Raw genomic sequence first — 26,675 nt, 5'->3', positions numbered from 1 at the left:
TGCAAAAAAAAATTAGTAAATTTTTTTTAAAAAAAGGTTCCCCCCCCATTATTTTCTTAATGATCATCACCCACCCAGGAGTTGGTAATAAATACGTGCAGAGTTCTTATAGAAAATGTGAAGACAAATACTGGCAAATACCGCATGTCACTTTATATTCTAAGAAATCATACAATCTGTAGTATTTCATAAAGTTGTTTATTCTTGTTATTAAAACTTGGACTCAAGTAATCCTGGTTATTCTGGAAAAAGCACCTTGTTAGCGGGCATGATTTAATCATCCTTTTCCACAATCACCTCTCCGTGAAGCACCTTTCTTCTTTGGCGTAACATATGAAAATAGAGTTGTGGGAACACTAATGGAAAAAAGAAAACAAAGGAGGATGCTGTTGACATTATTTATACTTGAAACCTCTCACATGTAGAAACTCTGAGGGCAAGCACAGCATCCACCACCGCTGCCCACCCCCCCCCCACCACCCCTACTTCCCCCTCCTCCTCCAACAGAACTCAGGCCGAGGCCCACGCACCATAGGCCTCCACAGTTTCCAGGCTCGCCTCCTTTTATGGCAGTTTTCACAAATTGAAGGTTTGTGGTAACTCTGCCTTGAGCAAGTCTCCTGGCACCGTTTTTCCAACAGCAGGTGCTCACTTAGTGTCTCTGTGTCACATTTTGGGAATTCTCACAATATTACAACCTTTTTCATTATTATTATCGTACTTGTCATGGTGATCTGTGATCAGTGGTAATGACTCGCCGAAAACTCTGATGATGGTGAGCATTTATTAGCAATGAAGTATTTTTTAATTAAGGTGTGCACACACTGATGCTATTGCACACTTAACAGACTACAGTATAATGTAAACATAGCTTTTATATACACTGGGAGACCAAAAAAATTTGTTGGACTCACTTTATTGCAATTTTAGCTTTAGTGGTCCGAATTGAACCTGCAATATCTCCGAGGTATGCCTGTAATGTTGGGGATTCTTTAGCAAAGTTAAGTATCTTGATAAATATACCTTCATAATGCTCTGCCAGAATGTTCCAGCACAAGGAAGACTGCCCCGCCTGGCCCCCTTTTCTTGGGTACATCAGCTGTCCTGTACCATGAGGGGTCTCATGAACATATGTGGGTATCTAAGCCCACACAACCCAGCTTCATCCATACCCTTCACAAAGAGCTGCCCCTTGGCTACCCCTTGATCTCAGGGATGTGTATACTGGTGACACGGTTTACCCCTCAGGAGAACAGAACGGGGAAGATATCTATCTGTGCAGTCCCTAGAGGCACACTCCCTGCCTTGTGGGCAGCAAATTCCAGGGTTTCAGGTTTCTAGAATGTGGTCTAGAAGGGAAGGGAGGGCCTGTATGGAGAAGTGATCAGGATCAGTGGAGGGCCAGAATAGGGCCCTCTAAAACAGAGCCCAGAGCAGGAGCCCCTCTCAAATTTGCTCAAATTATAGTGCTTTATAGCGCCAGTGCTAGAGGATGAACAAATTAACATCAGCTATAAACAACACAAATGTAAAAATATTCCTGAGACTGATGGACAGAACGATTAAAACCAAGTCACCTAATGACAAAAAAAAAAAAAAAAAAAGAACTTAACCCAAATGGAGCAAAAATACACAACAGAGTTTATTTTTTTTTTTCAATTTAGGTACTGCCCATCCTGATAAATGTAATTATCATACCATATCCAGGGGTCTAAATATACTCAGGTAAAATACACTTAACGCTAACCAACTGATTATTGAAAAGACGTCTAGAACATTCTGAGTAGTGTAGCAGAAGTATGGGCTTGAGTTCAAATACTAGCCTTATTTACTAGCTGGGTGATTTTCAAGAGATGCCTATAACGTCCTCCTTGAAATGCCCTCCAATCTGTGATGTCATTATTGAAAACTACCAGCACTTCTTTTGAGTGCTAAAGTACTCAGAGTACTGTTAATACCTTTAATTAACACAAAATTTAATAAACAAAATACAATTAGTTGTCTGACTGCTAATATTAATAATCAAGTGGAAAACATCCCCCTGGTGGACTGCTCCAGCAAGTGGGACCCTGACGAAACAGTCAGCAGGGTGAACTGAAAAGCTGCCGCTGACACAGGCCAGAGTCTGCGTCTCCCAGGACACCTGAAAACACCCAGCCAACAGCTACTGGTTTGATGCTTTCAAGCCATGACATGCTGGGCCCTGGGTTTCCATGGAGATGCCACACTAGTCGTAAGGAAGAGGGGAAGCCGATCCCCAAACCTCTAACTGTGATATGAACAGAAGCGGGCTCTAGCTCTGCTTCAGACATGGCTGGGGAGGTGGACGGGGCTGCAGGTGACCAACCCCGGGCCCTCCTGACCGTGCCCCCTCCCAGGGACAATCTGATGAGAGTCAGGCTGAAATGGCAGCAGATGAGGGAAAGGGCAACAGGCTGACTCTCAGGTCAGTTTTGATTTTGAAAAAGTTTAAAAGTTGGAGGCCTCAAGGGACTAGGCAGGTTTTATGCTCATCCCCTTTACATAAAATATTTTTTTACGTTTTATTTAAATATCGCGTCAATGTAGATTTTAGATGCTATAAACTTTTCTTATTTCCTTTGTTCCCTCACTGACACCAGAGCCTCTAATTTTATCGAGAAGGGTAAAGAACAGCCTTGCTTTACTTTCACATTCCCTGCTAGTGACTATCAAAATTTGACCTAAAAACCTACCACTATTGCTATTTAAGTGAAATGAGTAAAGCTTCACCAATTCACGGCAACTATTGAAAGGTGATGAGAAATTAGTGAAGAGGCTGAGTTTTTGAAAATATTTTAAGAAAAGCAGCCTCATTATTTTCTAGTATAGTGAGCAATACACACAAGACTAAAAAGTACTCCTAAATAACTTTTCCAAGTGTATGCTCAAGGATTAGACAGAACTGACCTGACATTTTCTAGGGACAAAATGTTTATCTTCAGATAAATAACTCTAAATGCTGGCAAACAGTTCCCTGATGTGTGTTCTATCTTTTCTTTAAAAAAAAAAAAAGTCAGATTCAGCTTCTCTTTAAATGATTCTGAGAAAGCAATCATTTGTGTATTGATTTACTTACCTTTTTCCTTATAACTAGGAGTCTTTTTTGACTCACTCAACTCTTCCATTATTTAAAATTATGATACACATGGGGTTGAACAGAGGTTTTGATGTATTTGTAAGCGATCACATCTCATTGCTTATTACCCTAGCATATCATGATACTTTACAAAACGTTCGTAGCATATGCTTAATCAAAGTACCAATGACCGTATACTTACATGGTATATATGAGGCCATGGTTATAAGAAGAAAATAGTAGTAGTCAAAAGAGACATTGTATTTATTAGGAAGTCTTATCGAAAACATTCCCGTCTTCTTCACATATGGTAAGGCAGCATGTATTGTAAGAAGTTCACCAACAACTCCGACGGGATATAAGATGATAAAAAAATTATATCTGGAGAAAGAAAGACACCAGAGAATTATTTTTCTAGAATAATGACTGGATTTGACATCATCATTCTTTTGCTACTACTACTACTTTAAACTTAAAAATATACATATTTACAGTGCCCCTCACAGGAGAAGGTTAATTTTTTTCTACTTCAATCATTTGCTTATAAAGTTAATTATCCTCCTTTTTTCTCGTAGCAGTTTCCATTTTAGATGGAAAGATCTTAATAAAACAAGAAGTCAACTTACTTTACAGTACTGAAATAGTGTATATGCATTAACAATGTATATAGTTGTATGTAGTTTTGTACTGTAAAGGACATAAGTGTTGTAAATAGTATATTGTAAAGTACCTGTAAGTATTATAAGGTATTGTAAAGGTAACTTCTTTGACACTTGGAATCAAAACTGAGTGGGTTTTTTTTTTTCCCTTCAGCTAGTCATTTATTGATCAAGTGCTGTGCTTTAAAAGACTACCTATGATCTTAATTTTATATCTATATCTTGAAATTACCAAAGTGGTTCTTGGAGGCATTTGGAAACCCCTTTGTGGCTACTAATTAAAAGAGAATTAATTACTACCTCAGAGAACTGAAATACTACTACTCACCACATATTTATATATTTAGTGTATTTAATATATAAATAATACTAAAGCTTCAGTAACTACTAATGAATATATTGTCTAAAACTAAAGCTCTCATAATGAAACAGGTAAGACAAGTTGTTTCCAAAATTCCCACATTAAAGGAACAGTCAGTGTGCTTACAACAGCTAAGAAAGTTCTGTTCAAAATCCCAAATCACAGTTTGTTCATTTGGGCTGTGGCAAGGTCTTTAATGCCCGGTGGGCCAGCCATTACTCATGCCTATGGTGAGGGGAAGGTTCTACAGGTCTCCACGGGCCTCCAGCAGGAAGAACTTCAAGGACCCAAGGCAACCACCTTTCTCCATTAAAGAAAATCACTTTTCTCCAACGCAGTTACCACAGAAAATAAAGGTTACAATGTTGGTGGAAAGGGACAGAAATCAAATTAATCTGTATTTTAGTTCGTCATTTAGTTGGCATTAAGATATCTGTAAAGAAATGTTAAATTTATCAGTGTGGCAGAAACTTGGAGACAACTTAAAGATCACCTTATTATTGTATGCCAAGGACATATACAGGCAAGAGACGGTGCGGGGACAGAATTATTTGCCAAAATAGATTCAGTGGCAGAAAAAAGACCAATCATCCTTTTACTGTCCCTGTTTATCCCCTCCTTGCCGTGGGTCTATCACCTGCTTTCTTCCTAGTTTGTGCGAGAGGGAGAAGCAGGCTCCCCGCCGAGCAGGGAGCCCGATGTGGGGCTCGATCCCAGGACCCCGGGATCGTGACCTGAGCCGAAGGCAGACGCTCAACGACGGAGCCACCCAGGCGCCCCTTCATATATTATTTAAATTACTCTCTTCCAATCTTAATTTCCTCGCTCAATTTAAAAATCATATAACTGAATATTTTATAATCCCTTCTCAAGTAAAACATTCAAACTTATTTACATAGTTTTTAAACTTTATGTGACTCTCCAATGATTTTTCTGGAAGCACTGTTCTTCAACAGAAAACAGCATTATCATTCTTTGAGTAAACTAGTCTTTAAAGCCTTCAGCCACTGATTATTTTTAATGCAATGAGAACAAATTATATAATTTACTTTCTTTGCACTTGAAAAAGATTGCATGTCACCAACTCTGTAAGTTTTGATGGCAGCATGAGAAATTTAACTACCTATTCAGAAAAAGAATTCCTCGTTAAAGATTCCTAATTGTTACCTAAAAATTTTTTGAAGGGAATGCATTTTTGAAATTAAAATGGAAATTAACATGGAACATAATAACATACAAGTGCCTATTCAGTGGACTTTTCTAGGAACACTTCTAACACGTAAGAAGTATATTCAAACCATCACAGTAGGCCAGCTATTTATAAATAAGAAGCCATTCTTACTGTGAAGTTTTATTTGAGAATGACAGCTTCAACATTTGACGATAAATACAAATATTATTCAGGGTTTTTAATGAGGTTGGCAAATATATATAGATGGTTGGAATCTTAAGATTTTTAACATGCAATATAATTACTCATGATTATGATTAACTGACATGTATTATGCTAATATGTACATTTCAAAATTGAAAGATCTTGTAGTACTTGGTTTAACATAAATGCAATTGACAAAGGATTTCTAAACAGCAAATTTAAACATGTTTTGAACTTTTCCAGAAATTCAAGACATGCAAAATGCATTCCAAAAGGCAGACAGACAAAACATTAAAGACCATTATTTTTCACAAATAAATTTTACAAATACAGTAAATGAAGAGACTGTATCATGAATTAGTATTTTCAAAGGTGCTGGAGGTCCAGAAGACTGAGGTCATGCAAGACGCAAGATGCACTGAGATGGAATCTAGGATTAGTCCGGCAACACTCCAAACTGCCAACTGTGTGAAAGGCCCAATCGCTCAAAGTGAAAAAGTGCTCGGTTACAATAAGAATAAAACCAACCTAACATATAGAAATGGGAGTGCAGCCTTCTTATGAGAAACAATACGTTTCAGCTCAAATTATAATTTTAAAGCATTTCAATAAACAAAGTGGTAAGCCGCAAAAAATGTCTACAAAGGAGCGAGAACATATAAAAAAGTCTTAGAGTATAAATATAATTAACAGTGATTATCCTTACGGAGGAGGATTATAAGCAATTCAAAAGATCTTTTTTCCCTTCATTTTCGACTTTTTATATATTACATAGTTCATTATATTTGAACATGTATAATATATGAGTTATGAAAAAGGAGTAATAACTTAAGAAAAAGTGTTAGGCTTTTATTATACAGGGATCAAAAACAAATCTGACACTGGTTGTATGCTACCTTCAAACAAATTGGGAATGTGTTAATATAAATATCAGAGTTTTATTTATTTTTTTAAAGGTTTTATTTATTTATTTTGACAGAGAGAGACACAGCGAGAGAGGGAACACAAGCAGGGGGAGTGAGAGAGGGAGAAGCAGGCTTCCCGCTGAGCAGGGAGCCCGATGCGGGGCTCGATCCCAGGACCCTGGGATCATGACCCGAGCCGAAGGCAGACGCCTAACGACTGAGCCACCCAGGCGCCCTATCAGAGTTTTAAAAAATAGAAATATGGACATAGCATTGTTTATAATATCTCAAAACAGGATTTATAATATTGGCAAACTGGAAATGATCTAAATTCAGGCAACAGAGAACTGGTCAGTCATACTATGGAATATTGGGTAGCATTAAGAGTTACAACTAGATCTAAACGTTCCTGTTTTGATTTAAAAAAAAAAAGAGCTCCAAGATATAAACAAAAAGCAAACATAATGTCATTCTATTTATGTTTTTAGAAACTCATGTCTGTGTGTTCACATTTTCGTTAATATGAAAAAGTGTGGATAGGTAAACTCCAAGCTTTTTCCCTCCAGGGGAAAGTAGTGGTCAGGGAGGAGTATAAATAGGAACTTGCCATGTTGAGTCTATATACTTCTGTGCTTTTTTGAATTTCTTACAATGCAAACGTATTACTTCTGTAGTTGAACAAAAACTTTAAAGAATGAAAATACCGTCGAATGCTTTTACTTTACCTATGTGGAAGAGACATATAGGGGCCAGACATGTAGGGGATAGAGCTATCCTTTCCCCAGCTGCCTCCTTGCACTTCCCACTACCTGGCATCTCACATATCTGTTAGTTGTTTTATTTTTTTGGTCTCCTATGTCTCGAGAGGACAGAGTTTTTCTTGTTTTCAACCCTGCATCTCAGGCATGCATTCAGTATACAACACGTGTTGTATACTGTATACAACCCAGGAAACAAAAGGAACAAATCTACACTGGTTTGTGATCTGTTCTTCAAATTGCAGTCTTGTTTTTATAATAACTTTGTAAAATATTGGTTGCTCAAAGAATTCAAACTTAAAAAAAAAAACAGAACATCTTTCACTTTAAAAATATTATTTAGGGGCACCTGGGTGGTCGGTTAAGTGGCTGCCTTTGGCTCAGGTCATGATCCCAGGTCGTGGGATCGAGTCCCACATTGGGCTCCCCGCTCCGCTGGAAGCCTGCTTCTCCCTTTCCCTCTGCCTGCTCCCCCTACTTGTGCTCTCTCTCTGTGTTAAATAAATAAAATCATTAAAAAAAAAGGATATATTTAGAACCACTGAAATATAAATTTTGTCCACATTCCAAAATGCAGCTTAAGTGTGACTTTTAAAAATGTCTGTCTCTGCTACTTAAAACACCAAAGAAACTGACATTGTATATGTAAGATACTAAAAATTGTGGATACTAGATTATTAATTTAAATCATTCAGAAAAAAATGTCATATTTTTGGCACAGAATTTAATTAATATAATTCAAAAAAATTATATGTTTTGCTTCCAAAGGAAAATGAATGACCAATTCAGGTTAGGTAAGGATACTGATGTAACTTGTCTGGCATTGATTTTATTCAAAATATATATTAATGTGATTTTTTCCCTGGTCATTAAATTAAGCCTTCAGAATTCAAGTTATAGCACTGCTAATAGCCAAAAACACAGCATCCTGGCATCACAGGCTAAGACACAAATTTTCCTTCTCTGGTGTTAGCTCAGCACACACAACACACATGCACTAGTGAGAAACTAAACAGCAAGACATCGCCACCTGGCCCATTTAATGAAGTATGGCAAGTGGTCGAGAAGACTGAATGTGTAGAAGGAATAGCGAGTGATCTCTGTCACAGTCCACGCGACCAGAAAAAGAACCACGCTCTCCTCATTCTGGATCTGCAGAACCACAGAGAAACCCACAGGGTGGTTTAACCTTCAACATTTTTCTCCATGAAGAATCTTAGTTACTTGCTCTGTGTCTCTGACTACATTGGAACGTCAGGGACAGACAGAGGCAAGACAGAAAACTTAACGCTGCCACTATTACATAATTCATGACAACACACAAATATGTCCTAGACACAGGAATGGTCACATTTCTACTGGTTTCTCCTTCTCAGCCTTTGCTCCGGCCGCTAACTCAACCATCCCGGGACAACATCACCCCCTCAAAACCAGCGTGGGAACAATCTGACGCTCCAACTTTCTTGGGTCGTCTGAGGGTACCCATCCTACTAGAGCACTAGCTACTGCATATGCATATGTCCACTCGTCTTTTGTCCTGTGACCACCACTGAATTCAGAGCCTCACCGTCTCCATCCACACTACTATAACAGCCTGCTAAACAGCCTCTCCACTCTTTATTCTCTCCATGAATGGATGTCTTCTCTTAAGCACAAAACAAACAAAAACACATTTGGAAGCAGTGATTCTGTGACTTAAAAGCTTCTTTGGCTCCCTATTGCTTAACAGGAGAAAAGGGTTGTATTCAAGGTTCTCTGCGATCTGGAGCTCAGGAATCTCCCCAACTTCATCTGCAATCTCTCAACCTCCCACTACCAGCTCTTCTCTCTGGTGACACCACCAACTTAGTATTATTTCCAGAACATGCTCTGAACGTTTGCATCTTAACACATGCTATTCCCTCCAATTAGAATGCTACTTACTCCCTTGTTAGTTCCCACGGGAAACCCTTTCTCACCCTTTATGATCCAGCTAAAGCATCACGCCCTCTGGAAAACTTTTCCCAAACCCCTCCTTTCGCCCTGAGCAGTTATTTGCTCACTTTCCTTGTTCATATCGGTATTGTAACACTTGCCGATTTGTATGAAAGTCTGTCTGCCTGACTCTTGCGTATGCATCAGTGCTCTCCTTATACATTCCTTCCTCGAGTAAGCCTGCCCTCCTTCCCTAGGTCAGGCTAAGTCCCCAGGTACATGGTAATACATACTATCTCTTATTTCAAAGCACTAACACTAACATAATGAAACAATTACAGTTGACCCCTGAACAAAGTGGGGGTTAGGGGCAACACCCCATGCTGCGTAGTCAAAAAACCTGCATGTAAGTTTTGACTCCCCCAAAACCTAACAACTAATAGCCTACTGTTGACCAGAAGCCTTATCGATAACCTGTAAACAGTTGATTAACACATTTTGTATGTCCTACGTGTTACACATTGTATTCTTACAATAAAGCAAGCTACAGAAAAGAACATGTCATTAACAAAATCATAAAAGAAAATACACATAGTACTGTATTTATCAGAAAAAAATTTATTAAAAGAAAAAATTCTACGTATGAGTGAACATGCGCAGTTCAAACGCGTATTGTTCAAGGTCAGCTGTATTTGTGCACCCACTTGTTTACCGCCTCTCCCAGTTACAGGATCCACGAGGCAGGGACTGTATTTGTATTAACTGCCAGATCCCCAGCAAAGTCTCAGGTGTAGAACAGCTGTGCGATTAGTATTTGTTGAATGATTTGACATCTGTAAGACCGCCCCCCACTTCCCAACAACCAGTACGCATACAGCTGGAATGGCCCTATCCATTTTTGTAAATCCAGACATGAGCACAACGTCAAATGTACAGAAATAAATGTTGGCTGAATTAATTAAAGAGGGGTGGAAAGGTACCAGTAGGAGACTCTTGTTGGAGAAAATTAAATAGTAAGACTAAGACAGAGATCCTTTGGAGGATAAAAAAAGAGCGGATGGGTCTTTTTTCTCCTGGGGGCTAGCAACCCGTTAGATTCTCTCTCACTTCTTTTCCACAGCTGATGCTGCCTACACGGTCTGGTCTCTCTTCTTCCTTAGTCTTCAGACGCTCTGTAGTCCCGGCCCAGCTATTACATTCGCTCACTGTCTGTTCTGCTTATGGTGGACTCCTGCTTTTAAACTACACGGCAATCTGAGTACAAAGTCTGGCTCTCTGCGTGGGCTGCACTCACTGCTAAGTGCACAGCAGTCCCTGGTGAGGGGCCAGGCGGACCGAGGGAGTTGAGTGAAAGACAGTGGTCTGGAGAGGCTAATGTGCAGAGTGGTGAGAGAGCAGAAGGGCAGTGATCTGTCCCTGCGCAGACGGGGGCCAGGGAGTCTCACAGGCAAGGGAAGGGAGTGAAGGTATCATTTCAAGCAGATGAAGGACAAGAAAGGCATCTCAGGAATGGAAAGAAGGCCAGAGATCTGTCCTCAAGTAGCCAGGAGACGCCGGAGGCTGTCAGAAGGTCAGAAGGGCCCATCTGGGAAATGTTTCTGTCATGGGTTTAAAAGGCCCAGTGCCTTGACATAGTGAGTGTGGTGTGTGTTTGTCTAGAAGGGTTTAAGCCATTAATTAGATTCAGATCTGTCTCCTGTCATGCCTCAATAAATAATATGCTAATTTCCCCTAAGCTCCCCAGCCCTTCCAACTTCTCATTTAGTCTTTCCCATTTGCTCAGATCTACAGAACTATATTTGCTTTTTACGCCTGTTGCTACAACACTCCATGGTGAATGAGGAAAAACACACTGTTTATAGTGGCGACTTCAATACATAATCAAAGAGAATACACATCAATAGAAAATTTTCAGTTAACTATTTGACAGAATATGAATATTAATTTTAAAAACTGGGAAACATCAGAGGAGAATAGATTATGGATATAAATATTTAGTTTTGCTTGTGTTTTAAGGTCATTCTACTAATGCACTAAGTCAATGTACAATCACACTTAAATCCAAACCCAGCCCCTTTTTTGTCTAGTGGTTCTGCTTCCTGAAATATAGCAATGTTAGTATTTTAGATTCCTTTTAATAAAAAAGCTTTCCTGCAGGCTCATGAAGAGAACCTGTTAGTGTCACTTACTGGTTTTATACTGTGAGTAATGAGCCACACCATAAAGATTCTTGAACTCACTTGGACCCCAGCCACAATCACAGAAGTAGGTACAATTCCTTAAAGAGAAAAACAAGTCAACCATTGCCTTAAAGGCAATTTATACTGACAATAAAAATTAAATCAGAAACTCACCAATTAAACAGTGGACTATCTGTAAGCAAATAAAAAAAATCACAAGTCAATAGCATGCAACATAATATAAATCCCTGTGAACACTGGTTTTCTACAAATCCATAGGTGGTATGTCATCAGCAAAATGAGGCTGATTTTGCTCAACAAATAATTTTCAAATAAATATTACAACAATAGGAAAACAGCATCATTAAAAACTTACCTCAAGCAAGGCAAATGTCTGGAAAAATTTAAGTGTCTTCTGAATACTTCTATATAAGCCTTTGTGTGTTCCTTTTTCCATATAAAAACGTACCATGGCAATAGCTAAAACCAACCACCTAGAAAAAATACAAGTATTTTATAAAGTTCTATCAAAATGAATACCAAGGATCTTCCTGAAAATAAATGGCATAATTTATATAGTAACATGTTGTTTTATTATGTTCTCAGTTCATTATTCTATTTAACAAAACCCACAGGAAGAAATGGCATTGTTTTTATATTGACTCTTTAAGGGGATGAATAGAACATACTGGAGATCAACTAGATTCAAATGTCAAACAATGTCCCTTTCATGTTTGGTTTCAGCAGACAGACTGAAGAAGTGATGTACCCAAAATGAGGTTATTATAAAGCATTTCATAATTATATAAATATTTCTTAAGGAAAAAACCTGTGAGTGTGTATGTACTTATACAGATATATGGTATATATTTATATGTAAGTATAAGTAAAAATCTTTCATATAATTTTTTTTAGAATTTGCACTAAATAATAACAATTGTTGTGCCACAGAAGGCATACAGAAGGTCAGATATGGGCCTGCTTTCAAAGAGTTTGCTTTACAAAAAGGACAAAATACATATGCCTTGCCTTTTCAAGTTCTACTTCTATGCGACAGGTTGTGTGCTGTGAATGACCGGCACTTCACACACAAAAGCTGCACCTGCAAAGACCAGCTTTCTCACCATACACTCAATCTGCTAGAGACACTAATGAAAGTTCATCTTTTTCCAGTTTCCTTCACAATTACAAGAGCACTTTTAAGTTTTAAAAAGTTACACCATCTGTAACTTTTTAAAATCTTTAGTAACCCACCCACAGAAAGGAGTAGCTACTCCAGGCTTTTTTAATTCGATGGTCTCCAGAGTGTCTAGTTACATGGGTTTGTGAACGATAACATTATTATACAGTTTTAACTTTTTAATTAAAGAACACTCATAAAAAGGACAAATGGCTTTAAAGATTCCCCACAAAGGAACTACTGATTGAATACGATGAACATGGTAAACAAGGTCAACAGAAGATGGCGGCTGGTGCTTCTCCTCCGGGCACTTCCACTCCTCCTCAGCACACACTGAGGGGAAAGCAGGGATGTACGTTCCTATGAGGTGTGACAATTAGTCAGGTAAAATCTGAAATTATCAGCAAGATCTTCCAAAGAGGGAAATGTTAATGATACCAACAACGCTGATAATAACACATGTACTTTCAGAACGCTTTCAATGTTCTAAATGCACATTCAACACATTAGTATTTCATGCTCACAAATTCCCTGTGAGGTAGGGACTGCTATTATCCTATTTTACTGCTGAGGAAACAGGCAGAAATGGTCACAGAGCCAGGCAGCGGGGGATGTAAACCCACCGCTGAGCTCAGAGTCTATGCTTTTGAACCATGATGCTGTACTGGTCTGGCTCTAGGTATATATTGTGCCTTGGGATGTTAGTTAATCATGGTATTTGGTATATTTGAATTACAAGTAAAATTTAAAAGTTATAGAAAGAATTATGCTCTAATATTTTAACTGATAATAGTGTGCTATCAAAAAGGTTTGAGGGCCACTGTTATAGATGAGACAGTCACCATGCAGAGGTGTCAAGTGACTCACCCTAAGTCTTAAAGTCAATAGTCCAGGTAGAATTAGACCCCTTGAGGTCTCCCAATGCCCCATGCTATTCTCTCTCCATGATACCCTGCCTTTACTGGATTCAACTGATGGTTTCATCCCATATGTGGACCCACTGATGGCTTCATCCCATGTGAGGGTCAATGCTGAATTCTGTGCTGGGCTAATCTGGGTGATGTTTTATATGCCTTCTAGATTTAAAATATTATGATTTCACCATCTTCAATTCTAAGTCCCTAAACTAACAATAAGAAAACAAAAAGCATATTAAGATGTTTATATTCACATTTTTCATACACTTGTCTCTTTTTTTTAAGGAAAATCCAAATCAGGTTTTTACAAAAGATCATTTTAAGAGGTAATTATTAACCTAACAACGAATTCATCAAAGGATTCATTAGATGGCAACTTTTCTACATTTTTAAATAGCAAAATATAAAAATCCACGTATTATAACATGGTAACAAATTTTACTGTTGCTCCATAGGTGGCAGTATTGTACCACCTAATACAGTATTAGGATCTTACCAATTACTAACTTGTTCGGAAATAAAAGAAATTAACACCCTGGGTGGGGTTAGAAAGGACCATGGGGCCATCTATCCTAACTTCTCAACTGTTTTTCAGTCACTGTGGCCAGGAACTTATCTGAACTAATGAGTGCTCACTTTCTAAACCCACCATCACAATGGGATGACAAAGTCTCCCATAGGGGCCCTACAATTTAACTTTGCACTTCCTACGTTCATCGGTTTAGTAATTGTAATTTAAAAAAAAAAATGCAAAAGTAGAGCTTCTGCAACTGTGAATTATTTATTTATTTTTTTAAGATTTTATTTATTTATTTGACAGAGAGAGACAGCGAGAGAGGGAACACAAGCAGGGGGAGTGGGAGAGGGAGAAGCAGGCTTTCCCGCCGAGCAGGGAGTCCAATGCGGGGCTCGATCCCAGGACCCTGGGATCATGACCTGAGCTGAAGGCAGACGCTTAATGACTCAGCCACCTAGGCGCCCCTGGAATTATTTTCTAGAAGGTTCTGTTTTTTAAAAAATAGGCCAAAGTGGCTGATTACCTAAATTTGAACCCAGATGGATATGCTCAGTCCTTGAGAAAGTACTCTCTTTGGAAAATATATAAACATGTGCTTCCTATGTAAAAGATTGCTTGCTTTTTAGCTTAATTCATTTCTTTATTCATTCATCTTCACGTTCAACATTTATTGCTAAGCCGCTAAGCCAGGGAGTGTACTACATGTTGGGAAATTAGAAATAAATAAGACCTAGTCCTTGCCTCAAGGAACTATTAAATTAGTTAAGTGGAGAAAACAAAACAGTGCTGTAACAGGAGGTATGAATCATAACTCACTAAACACAGAGCCTTCTTGCCATGTCACTACGCTATGATGACCCTGAAAAATCTTATTGAAGGAGGAGTTCTTTCTTTGGTTGTCTCTGGTGCTTCTTTCTTTTCCTCCTGAGGTTTCTTGGGACAACCTGCTCCATAGGGAACTTAGCTTATCTACACCTGTATCTTCTTTTTTTATTTCAACACTTCTTTTTAGATTTTAATTATGAACAATTTCGCACATACCCAATGATACGGAGAAGGAAGGGTATAAGGAACCCCCATGAGCCCACTGCTCAGCTTCAAGCATTATCATCTTATGGACAATCCTGCATATCACCCAAACCTCTATTCGATTCTCTCCTCACCATCGTCTCCCCTCATTACTTTGAAGGAAATCTCATACCTTCTATAGTTTGATTCATAATAAGAGGATTGCTTTTAATAAACATTACCATAATACCACCATCCCATGTAAAAAAAATCTTCAGTCACAAAACACAGAGGCAGGATATAAATTTTCTCAATTGTCTCATAATTTTTAAAATTCATGATTGAAGTAAAGTTCATATGTTGTAATTAGTTGCTATGTCTTTCATGACTCTTAATCTATAGGTTTCCCCTCCCTCCCTCTATCCATCTCTCCTTCCCTCTCTTTCTCGTGAAATTTGTCTGTCGAGAACACTGAGTGGTTTGTCTTGCAAAACTACCCACATGTCATTTATTATGTTCTTCTGTTCCCTGTATTTCCTGTGAAGTTGACAGTTCCATGTGCTTGATCAGACAGATTCACATTTGAGGCTAATTCCTAAGTTATGTTGTGTACTTCCCTACAGAGCACATCATTTCTGGTCGTCCCTTTGGTTTGTGATGTTAGCACTCACTGCTGATCATTGCCCAGAGCCATTATTTCAGCATTACTGAAAAATGGTGATATTTTAATGTTATCATTTCTTCTTGACACCTCCGATAAAGTAACCCTGCGGAGGCTCGTCCCAGAGATGGTCTTTGACATTCATACCATCCATACTTTCATATATTGTTCATTGACACCTCTAAACTTCCTTTCCTAGACTAAACTGAAACTTTTATTTAGCAGCCAATATGTGTTTCAAGCTACTGCACATAGACACTCATGCCAATGGAGTTAAGCTGAAAGGTTCATGAAAGAAAAAAAAGATAAACTGGATTTCATTAAGAATAAGACCTTCTGCTCTTTGAGAGACACTGTGAAGAAAATAAAAAAACCAAGCCACAACTAGGAGAAAATATTTACAAATCACATATCTGATAAAGACCTATATCCATACTATATAAAAAACTCTCAGAACTCAGTAATAGAAAAATCAAACAACCTCATTTAAAAAAAGGGGGGACACAAAATGGGGCGCCTGGGTGGCTCAGTCGTTAAGCGTCTGCCTTCAGCTCAGGTCATGATCCCAGGGTCCTGGGATTGAGCCCTGCATCGGGCTCCCTGCTCCGCAGGAAGTCTGCTTTTCCCTCTCCCATTTCCCCTGCTTGTGTTCCCTCTCTTGCTGTGTCTCTCTCTGTCAAATAATAAAATCTTTAAAAAAATTATAAAAAATAAAAATTAAAAAATTAAAAAGGGCAAAAGATTTGAACAGACACTATACCAAAAAAGATACACAAATGGTAAGTAAATGCATGGAAAGATGTTCAGTGTCATTAGTCACCAGGGAAATGCAAAATAAAATCACAATGAGATAACACAACACACCTATTAGAATGTCTAAAATTACAATGACTGACCATACAAAGTGTTGGTGAGGATATACAGCAGCTCTCATTCATTGCCCATGGGGATGTAAAATGGTACAATTACTCTGGAAAAGTTTGGACAGTTTCTTAAGAAATCAAGAATGCGACTACCATATGACCCAGCCATTCCACTCAAAGATATTCATCCAAGAAAAATGAAAGCATATGTCCAAAGACTTGTACCTGAATATTCATAGCTTTGTCATGCCAAAACCTGGGAAGAACCAAAATGTCCATCAACAGATAAATGGATAAAAAAGTTGGATAAACAACATCCATACAATGGATCTACCCTCCTTGGGGATAAAGTATATGTCTGTTACTTAACATTTTGGGAAATGTATATGCCTGAACCTTGGGTTTGGTGCTCTAATAACTCACTCTATGTATACTCTGAAAATATCTTGAGTAGTTTCTCTCTCAGTATCATTCACCTTGCTGATCACTTCATATCCATGATCTTTTTATTCTTTGTAATAATCTAGTAAAGGAGCTGTATTGTTTCAATTTACAGGTAAGAAAACTCAGGGTCAGAGAGTTTAAGTAACTTATCTGAGGCTACCCAGCAAAACAGGAGTGAAGCATAGCCTCTAACCGACACCTTATTGTACTATTTACAGATTAAAATCCAAACATGTTAACAAGGCATTTAAGGCCCTGTACAGTGGTCCATGCTCCCCATCGAGCTTCATCTCCCCCCTACACTTCAGGCCCACTTGCTATTGCCTGAACATGTTTAGGAATGTCACATCTCTGTACCCTAACTCACGCTGTTTCCTCATCCATGCCTATCAAATCCTACTCATCCTTCAGAGCTCAGTTGAAATGCTATGATCTCTACCACAAAGCTTTCTTTGATTCCCCCTACCTGTCTCACCTGTCACCTCTGTCAAGCACTTAACTCATTCTGTCTTTTATTGCAATATATTAATGCCCCCCGGGTTACACTTCTTCAAGAACAGAGCCTAAAATATTTGTCTTACGTCTCTCATTTGACCAAGGACAATGCACTTGACACATATGGGCTCAAAAGTCCTGAAAAGAAAAAGAAAAAAAAAAAAAACAACACCAGAGAGAGAGAGGGAGAAATACTCACTTCTCTGGTCAAGCACCTATTATGAACAAGTACCATAAAAATCCTCACATCCTTTAAAGGTGTAATTCTACTCCGGGGAATTCATCCTAAGTAACTAATTCAACAGATACAAATAAAAGCAAAATGTCATTAGAGGAATGAGCTAATCCGTTATTGTACATTAAATCTATACACTCTTATGTAGCCATGAAAGAATATTTTTATGAAAACTATACAGAAATATTTGGTAGGACATTAGGTGAAAATAGAATATATAATAGGGCAGATACCCTAACTGCAATGCTCTGTAAGATGCATTTACCAGCTTACACTCTAATGGGGGCATGACAGACAATAAGCAACAATACAAAGAAGTAAAATACTCTGTACAGTTATATGGCAATAAGTGCAATGAGAAAAATAAAGCAGGCAAGAGGAATAATAGCATAATGGGGATATATGCTATCTGAATGAAGATATTCACATAAAAGATAAGAAAAAAGGTCATGCTAAGCTTATAAAATTAGGCAAGTTTTTTTATATTTATGTAAATACTTATCTTTTATTTTATTGTTTTCAAAACTATTACAAAAATTTAATATACTTCGGGTGCCTGGGTGGCTCAGTTGGTTAAGCGACTGCCTTCGGCTCAGGTCATGATCCTGGAGTCCCAGGATCGAGTCCCGCATCGGGCTCCCTGCTCAGCAGGGAGTCTGCTTCTCCCTCTGACCCTCTTCCCTCTCGTGCTCTCTCTCTCTATCTCATTCTCTCTCTCAAATAAATAAATAAAATCTTTAAAAAAAAATTTAATATACTTCAACGTTCTGCTAAAAGAAAAACAAAATAAGTGAACAAAAAGAACCTCAGCTAACCCTCTGCTATCTGTACTATTCAATGTGTACCTTGGTGTCCCACTTTCCACACAACTTTATTTACCTCTGTTCTCCAACACTACCCTCCAATTAGATCAAGAGAATATACCAGGCTTTCTTGCATCTCATGCCTATTTCTAGAATTTATCTCACTCGAAATATCTACTCTCCACATATGCCAATCCTATTCCTTCTTCAAATCTCAGTGCCTCTAAAAGCCTCCCAAGAGTTACATGGATTATTCCATTTTGGTTACCTTTGCTTTTAAACAGAGGTGAAAATGACAAGGGACCTTCCCAATATAGGCAGGGAGACAGATAAGTTTCAGATACTCAGTAATTCACTGGGCAGGTAGGAGAGATAGGAATGAAGTGTGAGAACACAAAGGAGGGAGCATTTAATTCTGCTCCAGATGGGGTAGAAGACCTGGAAACCTTCAAAGAGGATGGCTTGATTTAGAAATCATATGAGGAACAAGGAGGATATTATACAAAGAGTGAACGGTCTGAGCAAAAATGGAGGAAGCTGTGAAAATAAAAATGCATGGTGCTTTGCCGGCATTATGGGTTACAGTTGATTTCAAATACAATAAAACTGGAAAGGGGAATCAGGGAGCGTATTGCAAAGGCCCTTAAAAGACCAACAGCCTAAATCCCTTAGATTACAGTGGAGGTAATAGGGAGTCACTGAAGGCTTTAAACTAGACTTATGCATTAATTTTCACTTTTAAAAGGTTAACCTGGTTCTCAAAAGGGAGAGTGGACGGAAAAGGAAAGGGAGAGCATACCAGTTAACAAATGGCAGGTATTCCAAAAATGTTCCAAAAACTGGGTAAGACTATCACAGGGGAGAAAATTCTCTCAGCTCCCACTGTCGCTAATGATAGCAGCCCATGGTAGGTACTCAATTGTTCTCTAGTTGTTCTGAATATATTATTTTTCTTCTACGAGATTATAAAATTTAGTAAAGCAGAAAGGCAAAGAAGTAGCACGTCTCTGGAGTCAGACTGTCTAGGCTGAAATCCGAGTCTTGACACCTGCGGATTGTATAATCTTGAGCAAATTACTTAACCCCTTTGTGCCTCAGTTTCCTAATCTGTCAAATGTAGTATCAATGTATCCCTCACAGGATGGTAGAGAACTAAAAATGAGATTGTACATCTAAAGTATCAACACAGTACCTGCCACATAGTAAATCCTCAATAAATGTATTCTTTGTGAACTGTATTTGGTATTCAGGGTTACACTAAACACATGATAGGTACTCAGTACTGGGTCAAACCATTTATTCTTTTCTATAAGCCCCAGAGAAAGTTTAAGATAGTAAACGTTCCGCCACATTTGTATAGATTAATAATACTTCATGTGATAATGAGAAACTAACTTTTTAAAAAGACAATGCAATTTAGAAACAGAAGAGCATTTTCCCAACAGGTCTTGAAAAGCAGTCGACACACAAGTCATTTGGACAGCTCTTTGAAGAGCGATAGTCATTGTGTAACCTTAACTTATAAGTCACACTCAAAGTCAGAAATAAAAGTACAGGGTATCAGTCACGAAGCATGGGGCCATAAAGATGCTGGACACGAGGGCCAGGCTCCGATACGGAAGGGTTTTTAAAATATCGTCCCAAGTAAGAAGCTCTGGGGCTCAGAGGGAAAAAAAAAAAAATCAAAAATCAAAACGTGGTGACATTAACAGTTCCGAAAACTCTGCCCAGAGATCTGCAGCACGAGGAAATGCGCCGTGGGGCCCGCCGGCCGGACAGCTCCGGGGCCGCGGGACCCAGGCTTTTTTCAGCAGCAGCAACAGGCAGCGGCGCCCGAGGCGGCCGGGCCGAGGCCACCTCCCCCGCGGGTCGGCCCCGCATTCCTGCCCGGGTCTATACTTAACCTCCGGCCCGCGCCCCGGGCCGCCGCGCCACGCCGTGCACCGTATTAGGCAATGCCCGGCGAGCAGGGCCCCGGCCACCCCCCCGCCGCGGCCGGCCTTCTCCGCCCGCCTGCCCCTGCTCCGCTCCATTCAACGCCCGCGGCCGCGCCGGCGCCCGCGCCCCTCCCCCACGGCCGCCGCCCGCGCCCCCTCCCCGCGCCGCGCCGCGCCCACTCCGCCGCCCGGCGCTGCCGCCCCCAGCGCGCCCAGCCCGCTTGCCGCCCCCCCGCAGCCGCGAGCGCCCGCAGCCCCGCAGGCGCCCCGAGCGCTGAAGGTCCGGGGTGGGGGGTGCGGAGGGAGGAGAGGGCCCTTCTCGGCGCACGTACCCCGCGGTCATGGCGATGTTGTAGAAAGTGAGCCAGACAGTGGCCAACAAGCCGAGGCGCCTCCTCTTGCCGGTGGCCTCCTTCTCCTCGCCCGCTTCCGAGGCGCCGCCGTTGGTGCCGTCCTCCTCGCTGGACGCCATGGTGGCCGTGCACCCGAGGGAGGTGGAAGGCAGGGGAAGGGGAGTGGGAGGGGGCCCAGCCGAGCGCGCCGCTGAAGCGCCACCGCCCGCTGCCACCGCCTCTGTCAGACGCCCCATGTGCCGCGCGCAGGGGGCTCGGCGCCGCCAGCCGGGCCGCCCGCAGGAGGAGGAGCGGGCGCCCCCCGCCGCCGCCCCGGCCGCCCCGGCCGCCCCGCCCCCGGCCCTCGGGAGCGCGCGCGGCGCGGGGACCTGGCAGCCCGGCCTGGGCGCTGGGGCTCGGGATCCCGCGAGCCCCCCGGGTACGGTTTCGAGGCGGCTGAGTGGTTTCCGCTCCCACAGAAAGTTCCCGCGTCTCTAGCTGGGGGAACCTCCTCTTAGACGCCCCAGACGTCTCGGGCTCTGGTGACTTGCCCCCTCGCTAGTGCAAAGTCGGGGCGGACGGAACACACCTGGACTTGGCATGACCCTGCCCCACCCAGCCTTTGGGAAGGTATTTTCTGGACGTGAGGACAGGTAGTGGGATCTTCCCGCTAAGTACGCATTAAGACCTGGAGAAGGAAGAATCGCCCCCTTCAGTCTGTTTCATTTTTACGGGCCAGTGGGGCGTGTACAGGGGAATACAGTAGAATTGCCTCACTTGTGTGGATTCCCCTGGAGCCAGTGCTCTAAAGGCATTGACTTCAATGCAGAGTAGTGTTGGATGTTAGAGGGAAGCTGGAGGAAAGAGGACATGAAAAGATACCAAAGGAGAAAAGTTCGAGCAGATGCAGGCAAGCTACAGATATGGGGCTGACAAGAACCCTTTCCCGCGGGCAAGTACCCCACTGTCTGCTCTATCCCTTTCCTTTTGTATCTTCCTTCAAATACCTGTGCTTTCTCCCAATAGCTCTCTGCTCTTTCCCCTTAAAGCACACAGGTGGGAAGACAGGCTCCGGAGTCAGATTACTGAAATTCAAACCCCAAATTCCTGGCTCCATCAGTCTTACTAGCTTGTGAACTTGGGCATCTAAACTTTTCTGTGCCTCAGTTTCCTCAGTGGGAACAATTTATAAACCTGTCATGGGTTGTTGTGAATGCAAGTCTCACACTTATAAATCACCCACATAAATCCCTTAAAGGTCTGAAGCAGTTTGAGTCCCCCCCCCCCAAATTAGCGTATTAGCACCATTCTGGTGACTCAGACCTCCGTTGATACAGCGAAAGAAATTCTGCTTAGGCCTGTGGAAGCTATCTGCTTGTGCTGCTGGAAACTAAGCCTGGCCCTGGGCAGGTGATGACCACCAAAAGACCACATAGCTACGAGTCCAGTAGTTCCTCAGGTTATGGAGTCACTTGGGAGAGGTCACCAAACGAGAGAAAGGAGGTCTTATCCCTTTATTGTGATCTGGGCTCTGGGCTCCTGATCCAGGGGGCACTACCAACCTGCTTGGGAAACTTAGGTAATTTTGAGGAAGACATTCCAATGGGGTGTGGTGGGGGGGAGGCTGAGATGTGCCTGGGAAGAAATAATGGCTGAAAATGTTTAAATTTGATGTAAACTATGAACGACTATTTTTTAAGACGTTTAATTGGAATGGAAGAAATAGAACTACTTGCAAATGACAACATTGTATAATTAGAAAAGCCTAAGGAATCCATTAAAAAGCTACTGGAACTAGTTGCAGGCTACAAGGTCAGTGTTACAAAAATTGTTTTCTACAGAAAAGAAACTGGAAATTGCAATTTAAAATAAAACCATATAATGCTCATCAGCAACCAAAACCATGAAATATATAAGGATAAATTTAACAAAAAGTGTAAGACCTGTATACTGAAAGCTATAAATCACTGCCAAGAGAAATTAAGGACTTAAATAAATGGCTATCCATTGGAAGCCATTGGAATTGGAAGATGAATTGGAAGCCATTGGAATTGGAAGATGAATTAGAAGATGATATGGTTAAAATGTCAGTTCTCTCCAAATGCCAGCAGAATATATATTGTTTTAATTTGACATGGTATCTCTAAAATTTATACAGAAATGCTTAAGAACAAAGTTGAGGCACATACATACTTGTTTTCAAGACAGTATACAACTACAGTTTACAAGACAGTGTGGTAAGCATAAGGATAGACAAATCAATGACACAGAATAGAGTCCAGGCCCATACGTATGGTCAGTTGATTTTCAACAAAGATGCCTAGGTATGTCTTTTCAACAAATAGTGCTGAAATAACTGGATATCCACATGAAAAAATAAACCTTGACCCTTACCTCACACCATACACCAAGTATTAATTTGATATGGATCATAGACTAAACATAAAAGCTAAAACTATAAAACTTATAGAAGAAAACAGAATCACTGTGACCTTGGAGAAGGCAAAGCTTTCTTAGATCCAAAAACAAAAAAAGCATTAGTCATAAAGGAAAAGACAGAACTTCACTGAAACATAAAACTTCTGTAGTTCCAAAGACAACATTTAAAAGGTAATTTTCTCTATACGTGGGTCTGGCAAGGAACATGTATCCAGAATATATAAAGAATCTTTACAACTCAATGATACAACAACCTGATTTTTTTTTTAAATGAGCAAAAGATTTGAATAGACTCATTGCGAAGAAGATATATAAGTAACAATGGCACATGCAAAGACACCCAATCTTATTAGTCTTTAGGGAAATGCAAATCAAACCCACTGAGATATCACTACATCTAATACTTTAAATGTTGGCAAGATGTGGGGCAATTGGCATTCTCATATATGGCTAAAGAGAGTAACACTTTGGAAAACAGTTTTGTAATTTCTTTAAAAGATCAACATTCGCTTGCTTACCATATGACTCAACAATTTCATTGCTAGTTATTTAACCAAGAGAACAAAAACAGGTCCACACAGATTTGGACACAAACGTTCATGGCAGCTTTATTCATAGTAACTTCTAACTGAAAATAATCCATGTGTCCATCAACATGCGGAGTAAAATAAATTTGAAAAGTGGATCACAAAATGCTATGGGAGTTAAAGAGCTGTCAAAAAATGTAACTTGTTTGGGAGATCAGAAAAGGCTTTGTGCAAGAAATCACCATTGAATACTTGATTCCAACAGACAGATTGCAAGAGGCAGGCTGAGGGCTCACCATGAACATGGAGGCAGGACAAACCAACAAGCTTGAGGAAAAGTGAATTGTGCAGTTTGACTAAATCTTAAAATGACCAGGAGAAGGATAGAATAGAAATGTCGAGAACCACTCTATTGTAAAATGCAGCAGTGAACTTCTGAAGACTTGGTGGAGGAAAATCAAGTTAAAGAAACCTCTTTTCAAAGATGAATTAGGCAGCAGGAAACAGCATCAATTGTGTTATAGGAGAGAAGTAAGAAAGCCAGAATTAGGTTGATGCTCAGCATGAACAAGGGAATGAATGAGATCTTTTGAGACATAACAGAATCAAAGAGAGTGTTCTGTTATTTGCTGAAGTATAGGTGCCATAAAATAGGGAGAGATTGATTGTCTATGTGAAATAGGTTATTTATGAAGCAAAATCCCTCTGACTGCGGGAAGGTAAGAGATTAAGAAGACAGATGGAGGAATTAGTTTTCAACAAGAGAAAAGACACTTCTTTCTCAGATAAGAATGAAGGAAATGGAGGTAGAGATATTTTGAGGTAGGGAACTTAATTCAAAGTGAGGTGTCCTGACAGCAAAGGAAGTTTGGAATAGCATTTTACATATAACCTTGTTTGATTTCTTGAAATATCTTTTATTTTATCAATCCATGGAGAGTAGTCCTTGCATTTAGGATAAAAACTGATTACTTAGCCTGAATTCAGAATTTTCTACTATAACCTGAGCCCAAGGGAGCTGATCAAACATCATCTCTTAATAGTATCTGTCACCAAAATACTGTGATCCAACCAAGCAGGTCTGTTCATTGTCCATAAACTGATCTGGATAACCTTTAATCCAAATCCAGCATTCTTTTCATCCTACCAAACTGCTATTTTCCATTCTTTCTTGTTTGTATAAATCTCATTCACTCCAAGGTTGCATTTAATACCAGTTCTTTCAAGTGGCTTGCCCTGCCACTTCAACTTATAGTGGACCCTTATTGTTCCCCAGATAAAATAGTTTGTACTAATAATGTGTCATTCATTTTAGCGGTTAATTATACATTGTCTTCTTTTTTTTTTTAAGATTTTATTTATTTGACAGAGACACAGCGAGAGAGGGAACACAAGCAGGGGGAGTGGGAGACGGAGAAGCAGGCTTCCCGCGGAGCAGGGAGTCCGATGCAGGGCTCGATCTCAGGACCCTGGGATCATGACCTGAGCCAAAGGCAGACGCCTAACGACTGAGCCACCCAGGTTCCCCTATACATTGTCTTCTTTTTTCACTTATGCTTGTATATGTTTTGTCTTGGGGAAGAACTACATATCAAAGATCATTAACTATATTTTATTTTATTTTAAGATTTTATGTATTTATTTGACAGACAGAGAGATAGCAAGAGCAGGAACACAAGCAGGGGGAGTGGGAAAGGGAGAAGCAGGCTTCCCTCTGAGCAGGGAACCCGATGTGGGGCTTGATCCCAGGACCCCGGGATCATGACCTGAGCTGAAAGCAGACGCTTAACAACTGAGCCACCCAGGCGCCCCTCATTAACTATATTTTAAAAAATCCTTCTCAAAGGCCAATTAATGTTTTGCAATTTTTAGTAGCTTTATTGAGGTATAACTGACATACAGTATAGTGCATGTATGTAAAGTGTACAACTTAATAGGCTTTGACATATGTATCATCTGTGAAACCTTCATCACAATCAAGACAGTGAACATATTTCATCATCTCAAAAAGTTTCCCTGTGCTCCTTTTTCAATGCCCTCCTTCTCTACGTCACGTTAGGTAACCATTGAGCAGCTTTTCCTTCACTACAGATTAGTTTGCAATTTCACTGATTTTCTGTAAATGAAATCATACATTATATGCTCTTTTCTGACTGGCTTATTTCACTCAGGATAATTATTTTGAGCAGGTCCAGCTTCATGTCTATGTAGCTTCTAGAGTCCCACAGGATCCTGGGCTCAAAAGGGCCTGCCACTTGATTTAATGCTCTGTTTTAATTTGATGCTCTTCTGTCTGTTTTGAAATTTTTAATAATTTATGAATAAGGGGGCCCATATTTCCCTTTGCACTGTGTCCCACAAATTATGTAGCTGGGCCTGATTTTGAGATTCAGGTGGTAGGTATCAGTAATTCATGCTCTTTTATTTCTGGGCAGTATTCCGTATGAATATACCACAATTTGTTTATCCATTTACCACGTAATTTGTCTATCCATTCCTGTTTAGACATTTGGGTTTTTTTCCAGTTACAAATAAAGATTTATGAATATTTGTTGATAAGACTTTTATGGAGATATGCTTTCATCTTTCTTATGTAAATAATTAGTAGTGGAGTGACTAGGTCATATATAGTTCTAACTCTTTAAGAAACTGCTAAATGTTTTCAAAAGTGGTTGTACAATTTCACATTCCTAACAGCTATATACGAGAATTTCAGTTGCTCCATATCCTGGCCAATATTTGGTATGGTCCATCTTAGATTTTACGTATATTAATAGATGTGTTGTGCTATCTTATTATGGTTTTAATTTTTCATTTCCTTAATGACTAATGATGCTGAGCTTCTTTTCATGTGCTTTTTTGTCAACTGTATATTTTCTTTGCATTAGCGACTTTCTGATCTCTTCCTCATTTTCTTAGTGGTGCAACTGTGTTTTCAGTAAGTTTTGAGAGTACTTTATGGATTCTGGATCTAAGTCCTTTATCAAATATATGATTGCCAAATATTTCTTCCCAGTTTGTGGGTTACTTTTCATTCTCTTAACAGTGTCTTTCAAACAGCAGGTCTT

The 26,675-nt window shown here is 40.0% G+C and overlaps 1 protein-coding gene across 1 annotated transcript; it reads right to left on the bottom strand.

Moving 5' to 3' along the window:
* Positions 1-179: 179 nt before the first annotated feature.
* HACD1 (3-hydroxyacyl-CoA dehydratase 1) lies at positions 180-20,968 on the bottom strand. The gene is made up of 7 exons (XM_028114148.2): positions 20,642-20,968; positions 11,626-11,743; positions 11,424-11,442; positions 11,259-11,347; positions 8,186-8,307; positions 3,300-3,478; positions 180-356 (listed from the first exon to the last, which is right to left on the bottom strand). Exons 1-7 carry the CDS (start codon positions 20,896-20,898, stop codon positions 274-276), a joined length of 867 nt encoding a protein of 288 aa, XP_027969949.1. The 5' UTR covers positions 20,899-20,968; the 3' UTR covers positions 180-273.
* Between the last annotated feature and the right edge of the window lie 5,707 nt (positions 20,969-26,675).

Source organism: Eumetopias jubatus, unplaced genomic scaffold (genome assembly GCF_037043125.1).
Source record: "Eumetopias jubatus isolate StellerSeaLion01/CBP00866 unplaced genomic scaffold, mEumJub1_p1.0 scaffold_8, whole genome shotgun sequence".
NCBI lineage: Eukaryota > Metazoa > Chordata > Mammalia > Carnivora > Otariidae > Eumetopias > Eumetopias jubatus.
The sequence above is the reverse complement of the archived record's forward strand: the minus strand, read 5'-3'. Positions and strand labels throughout refer to the sequence as shown.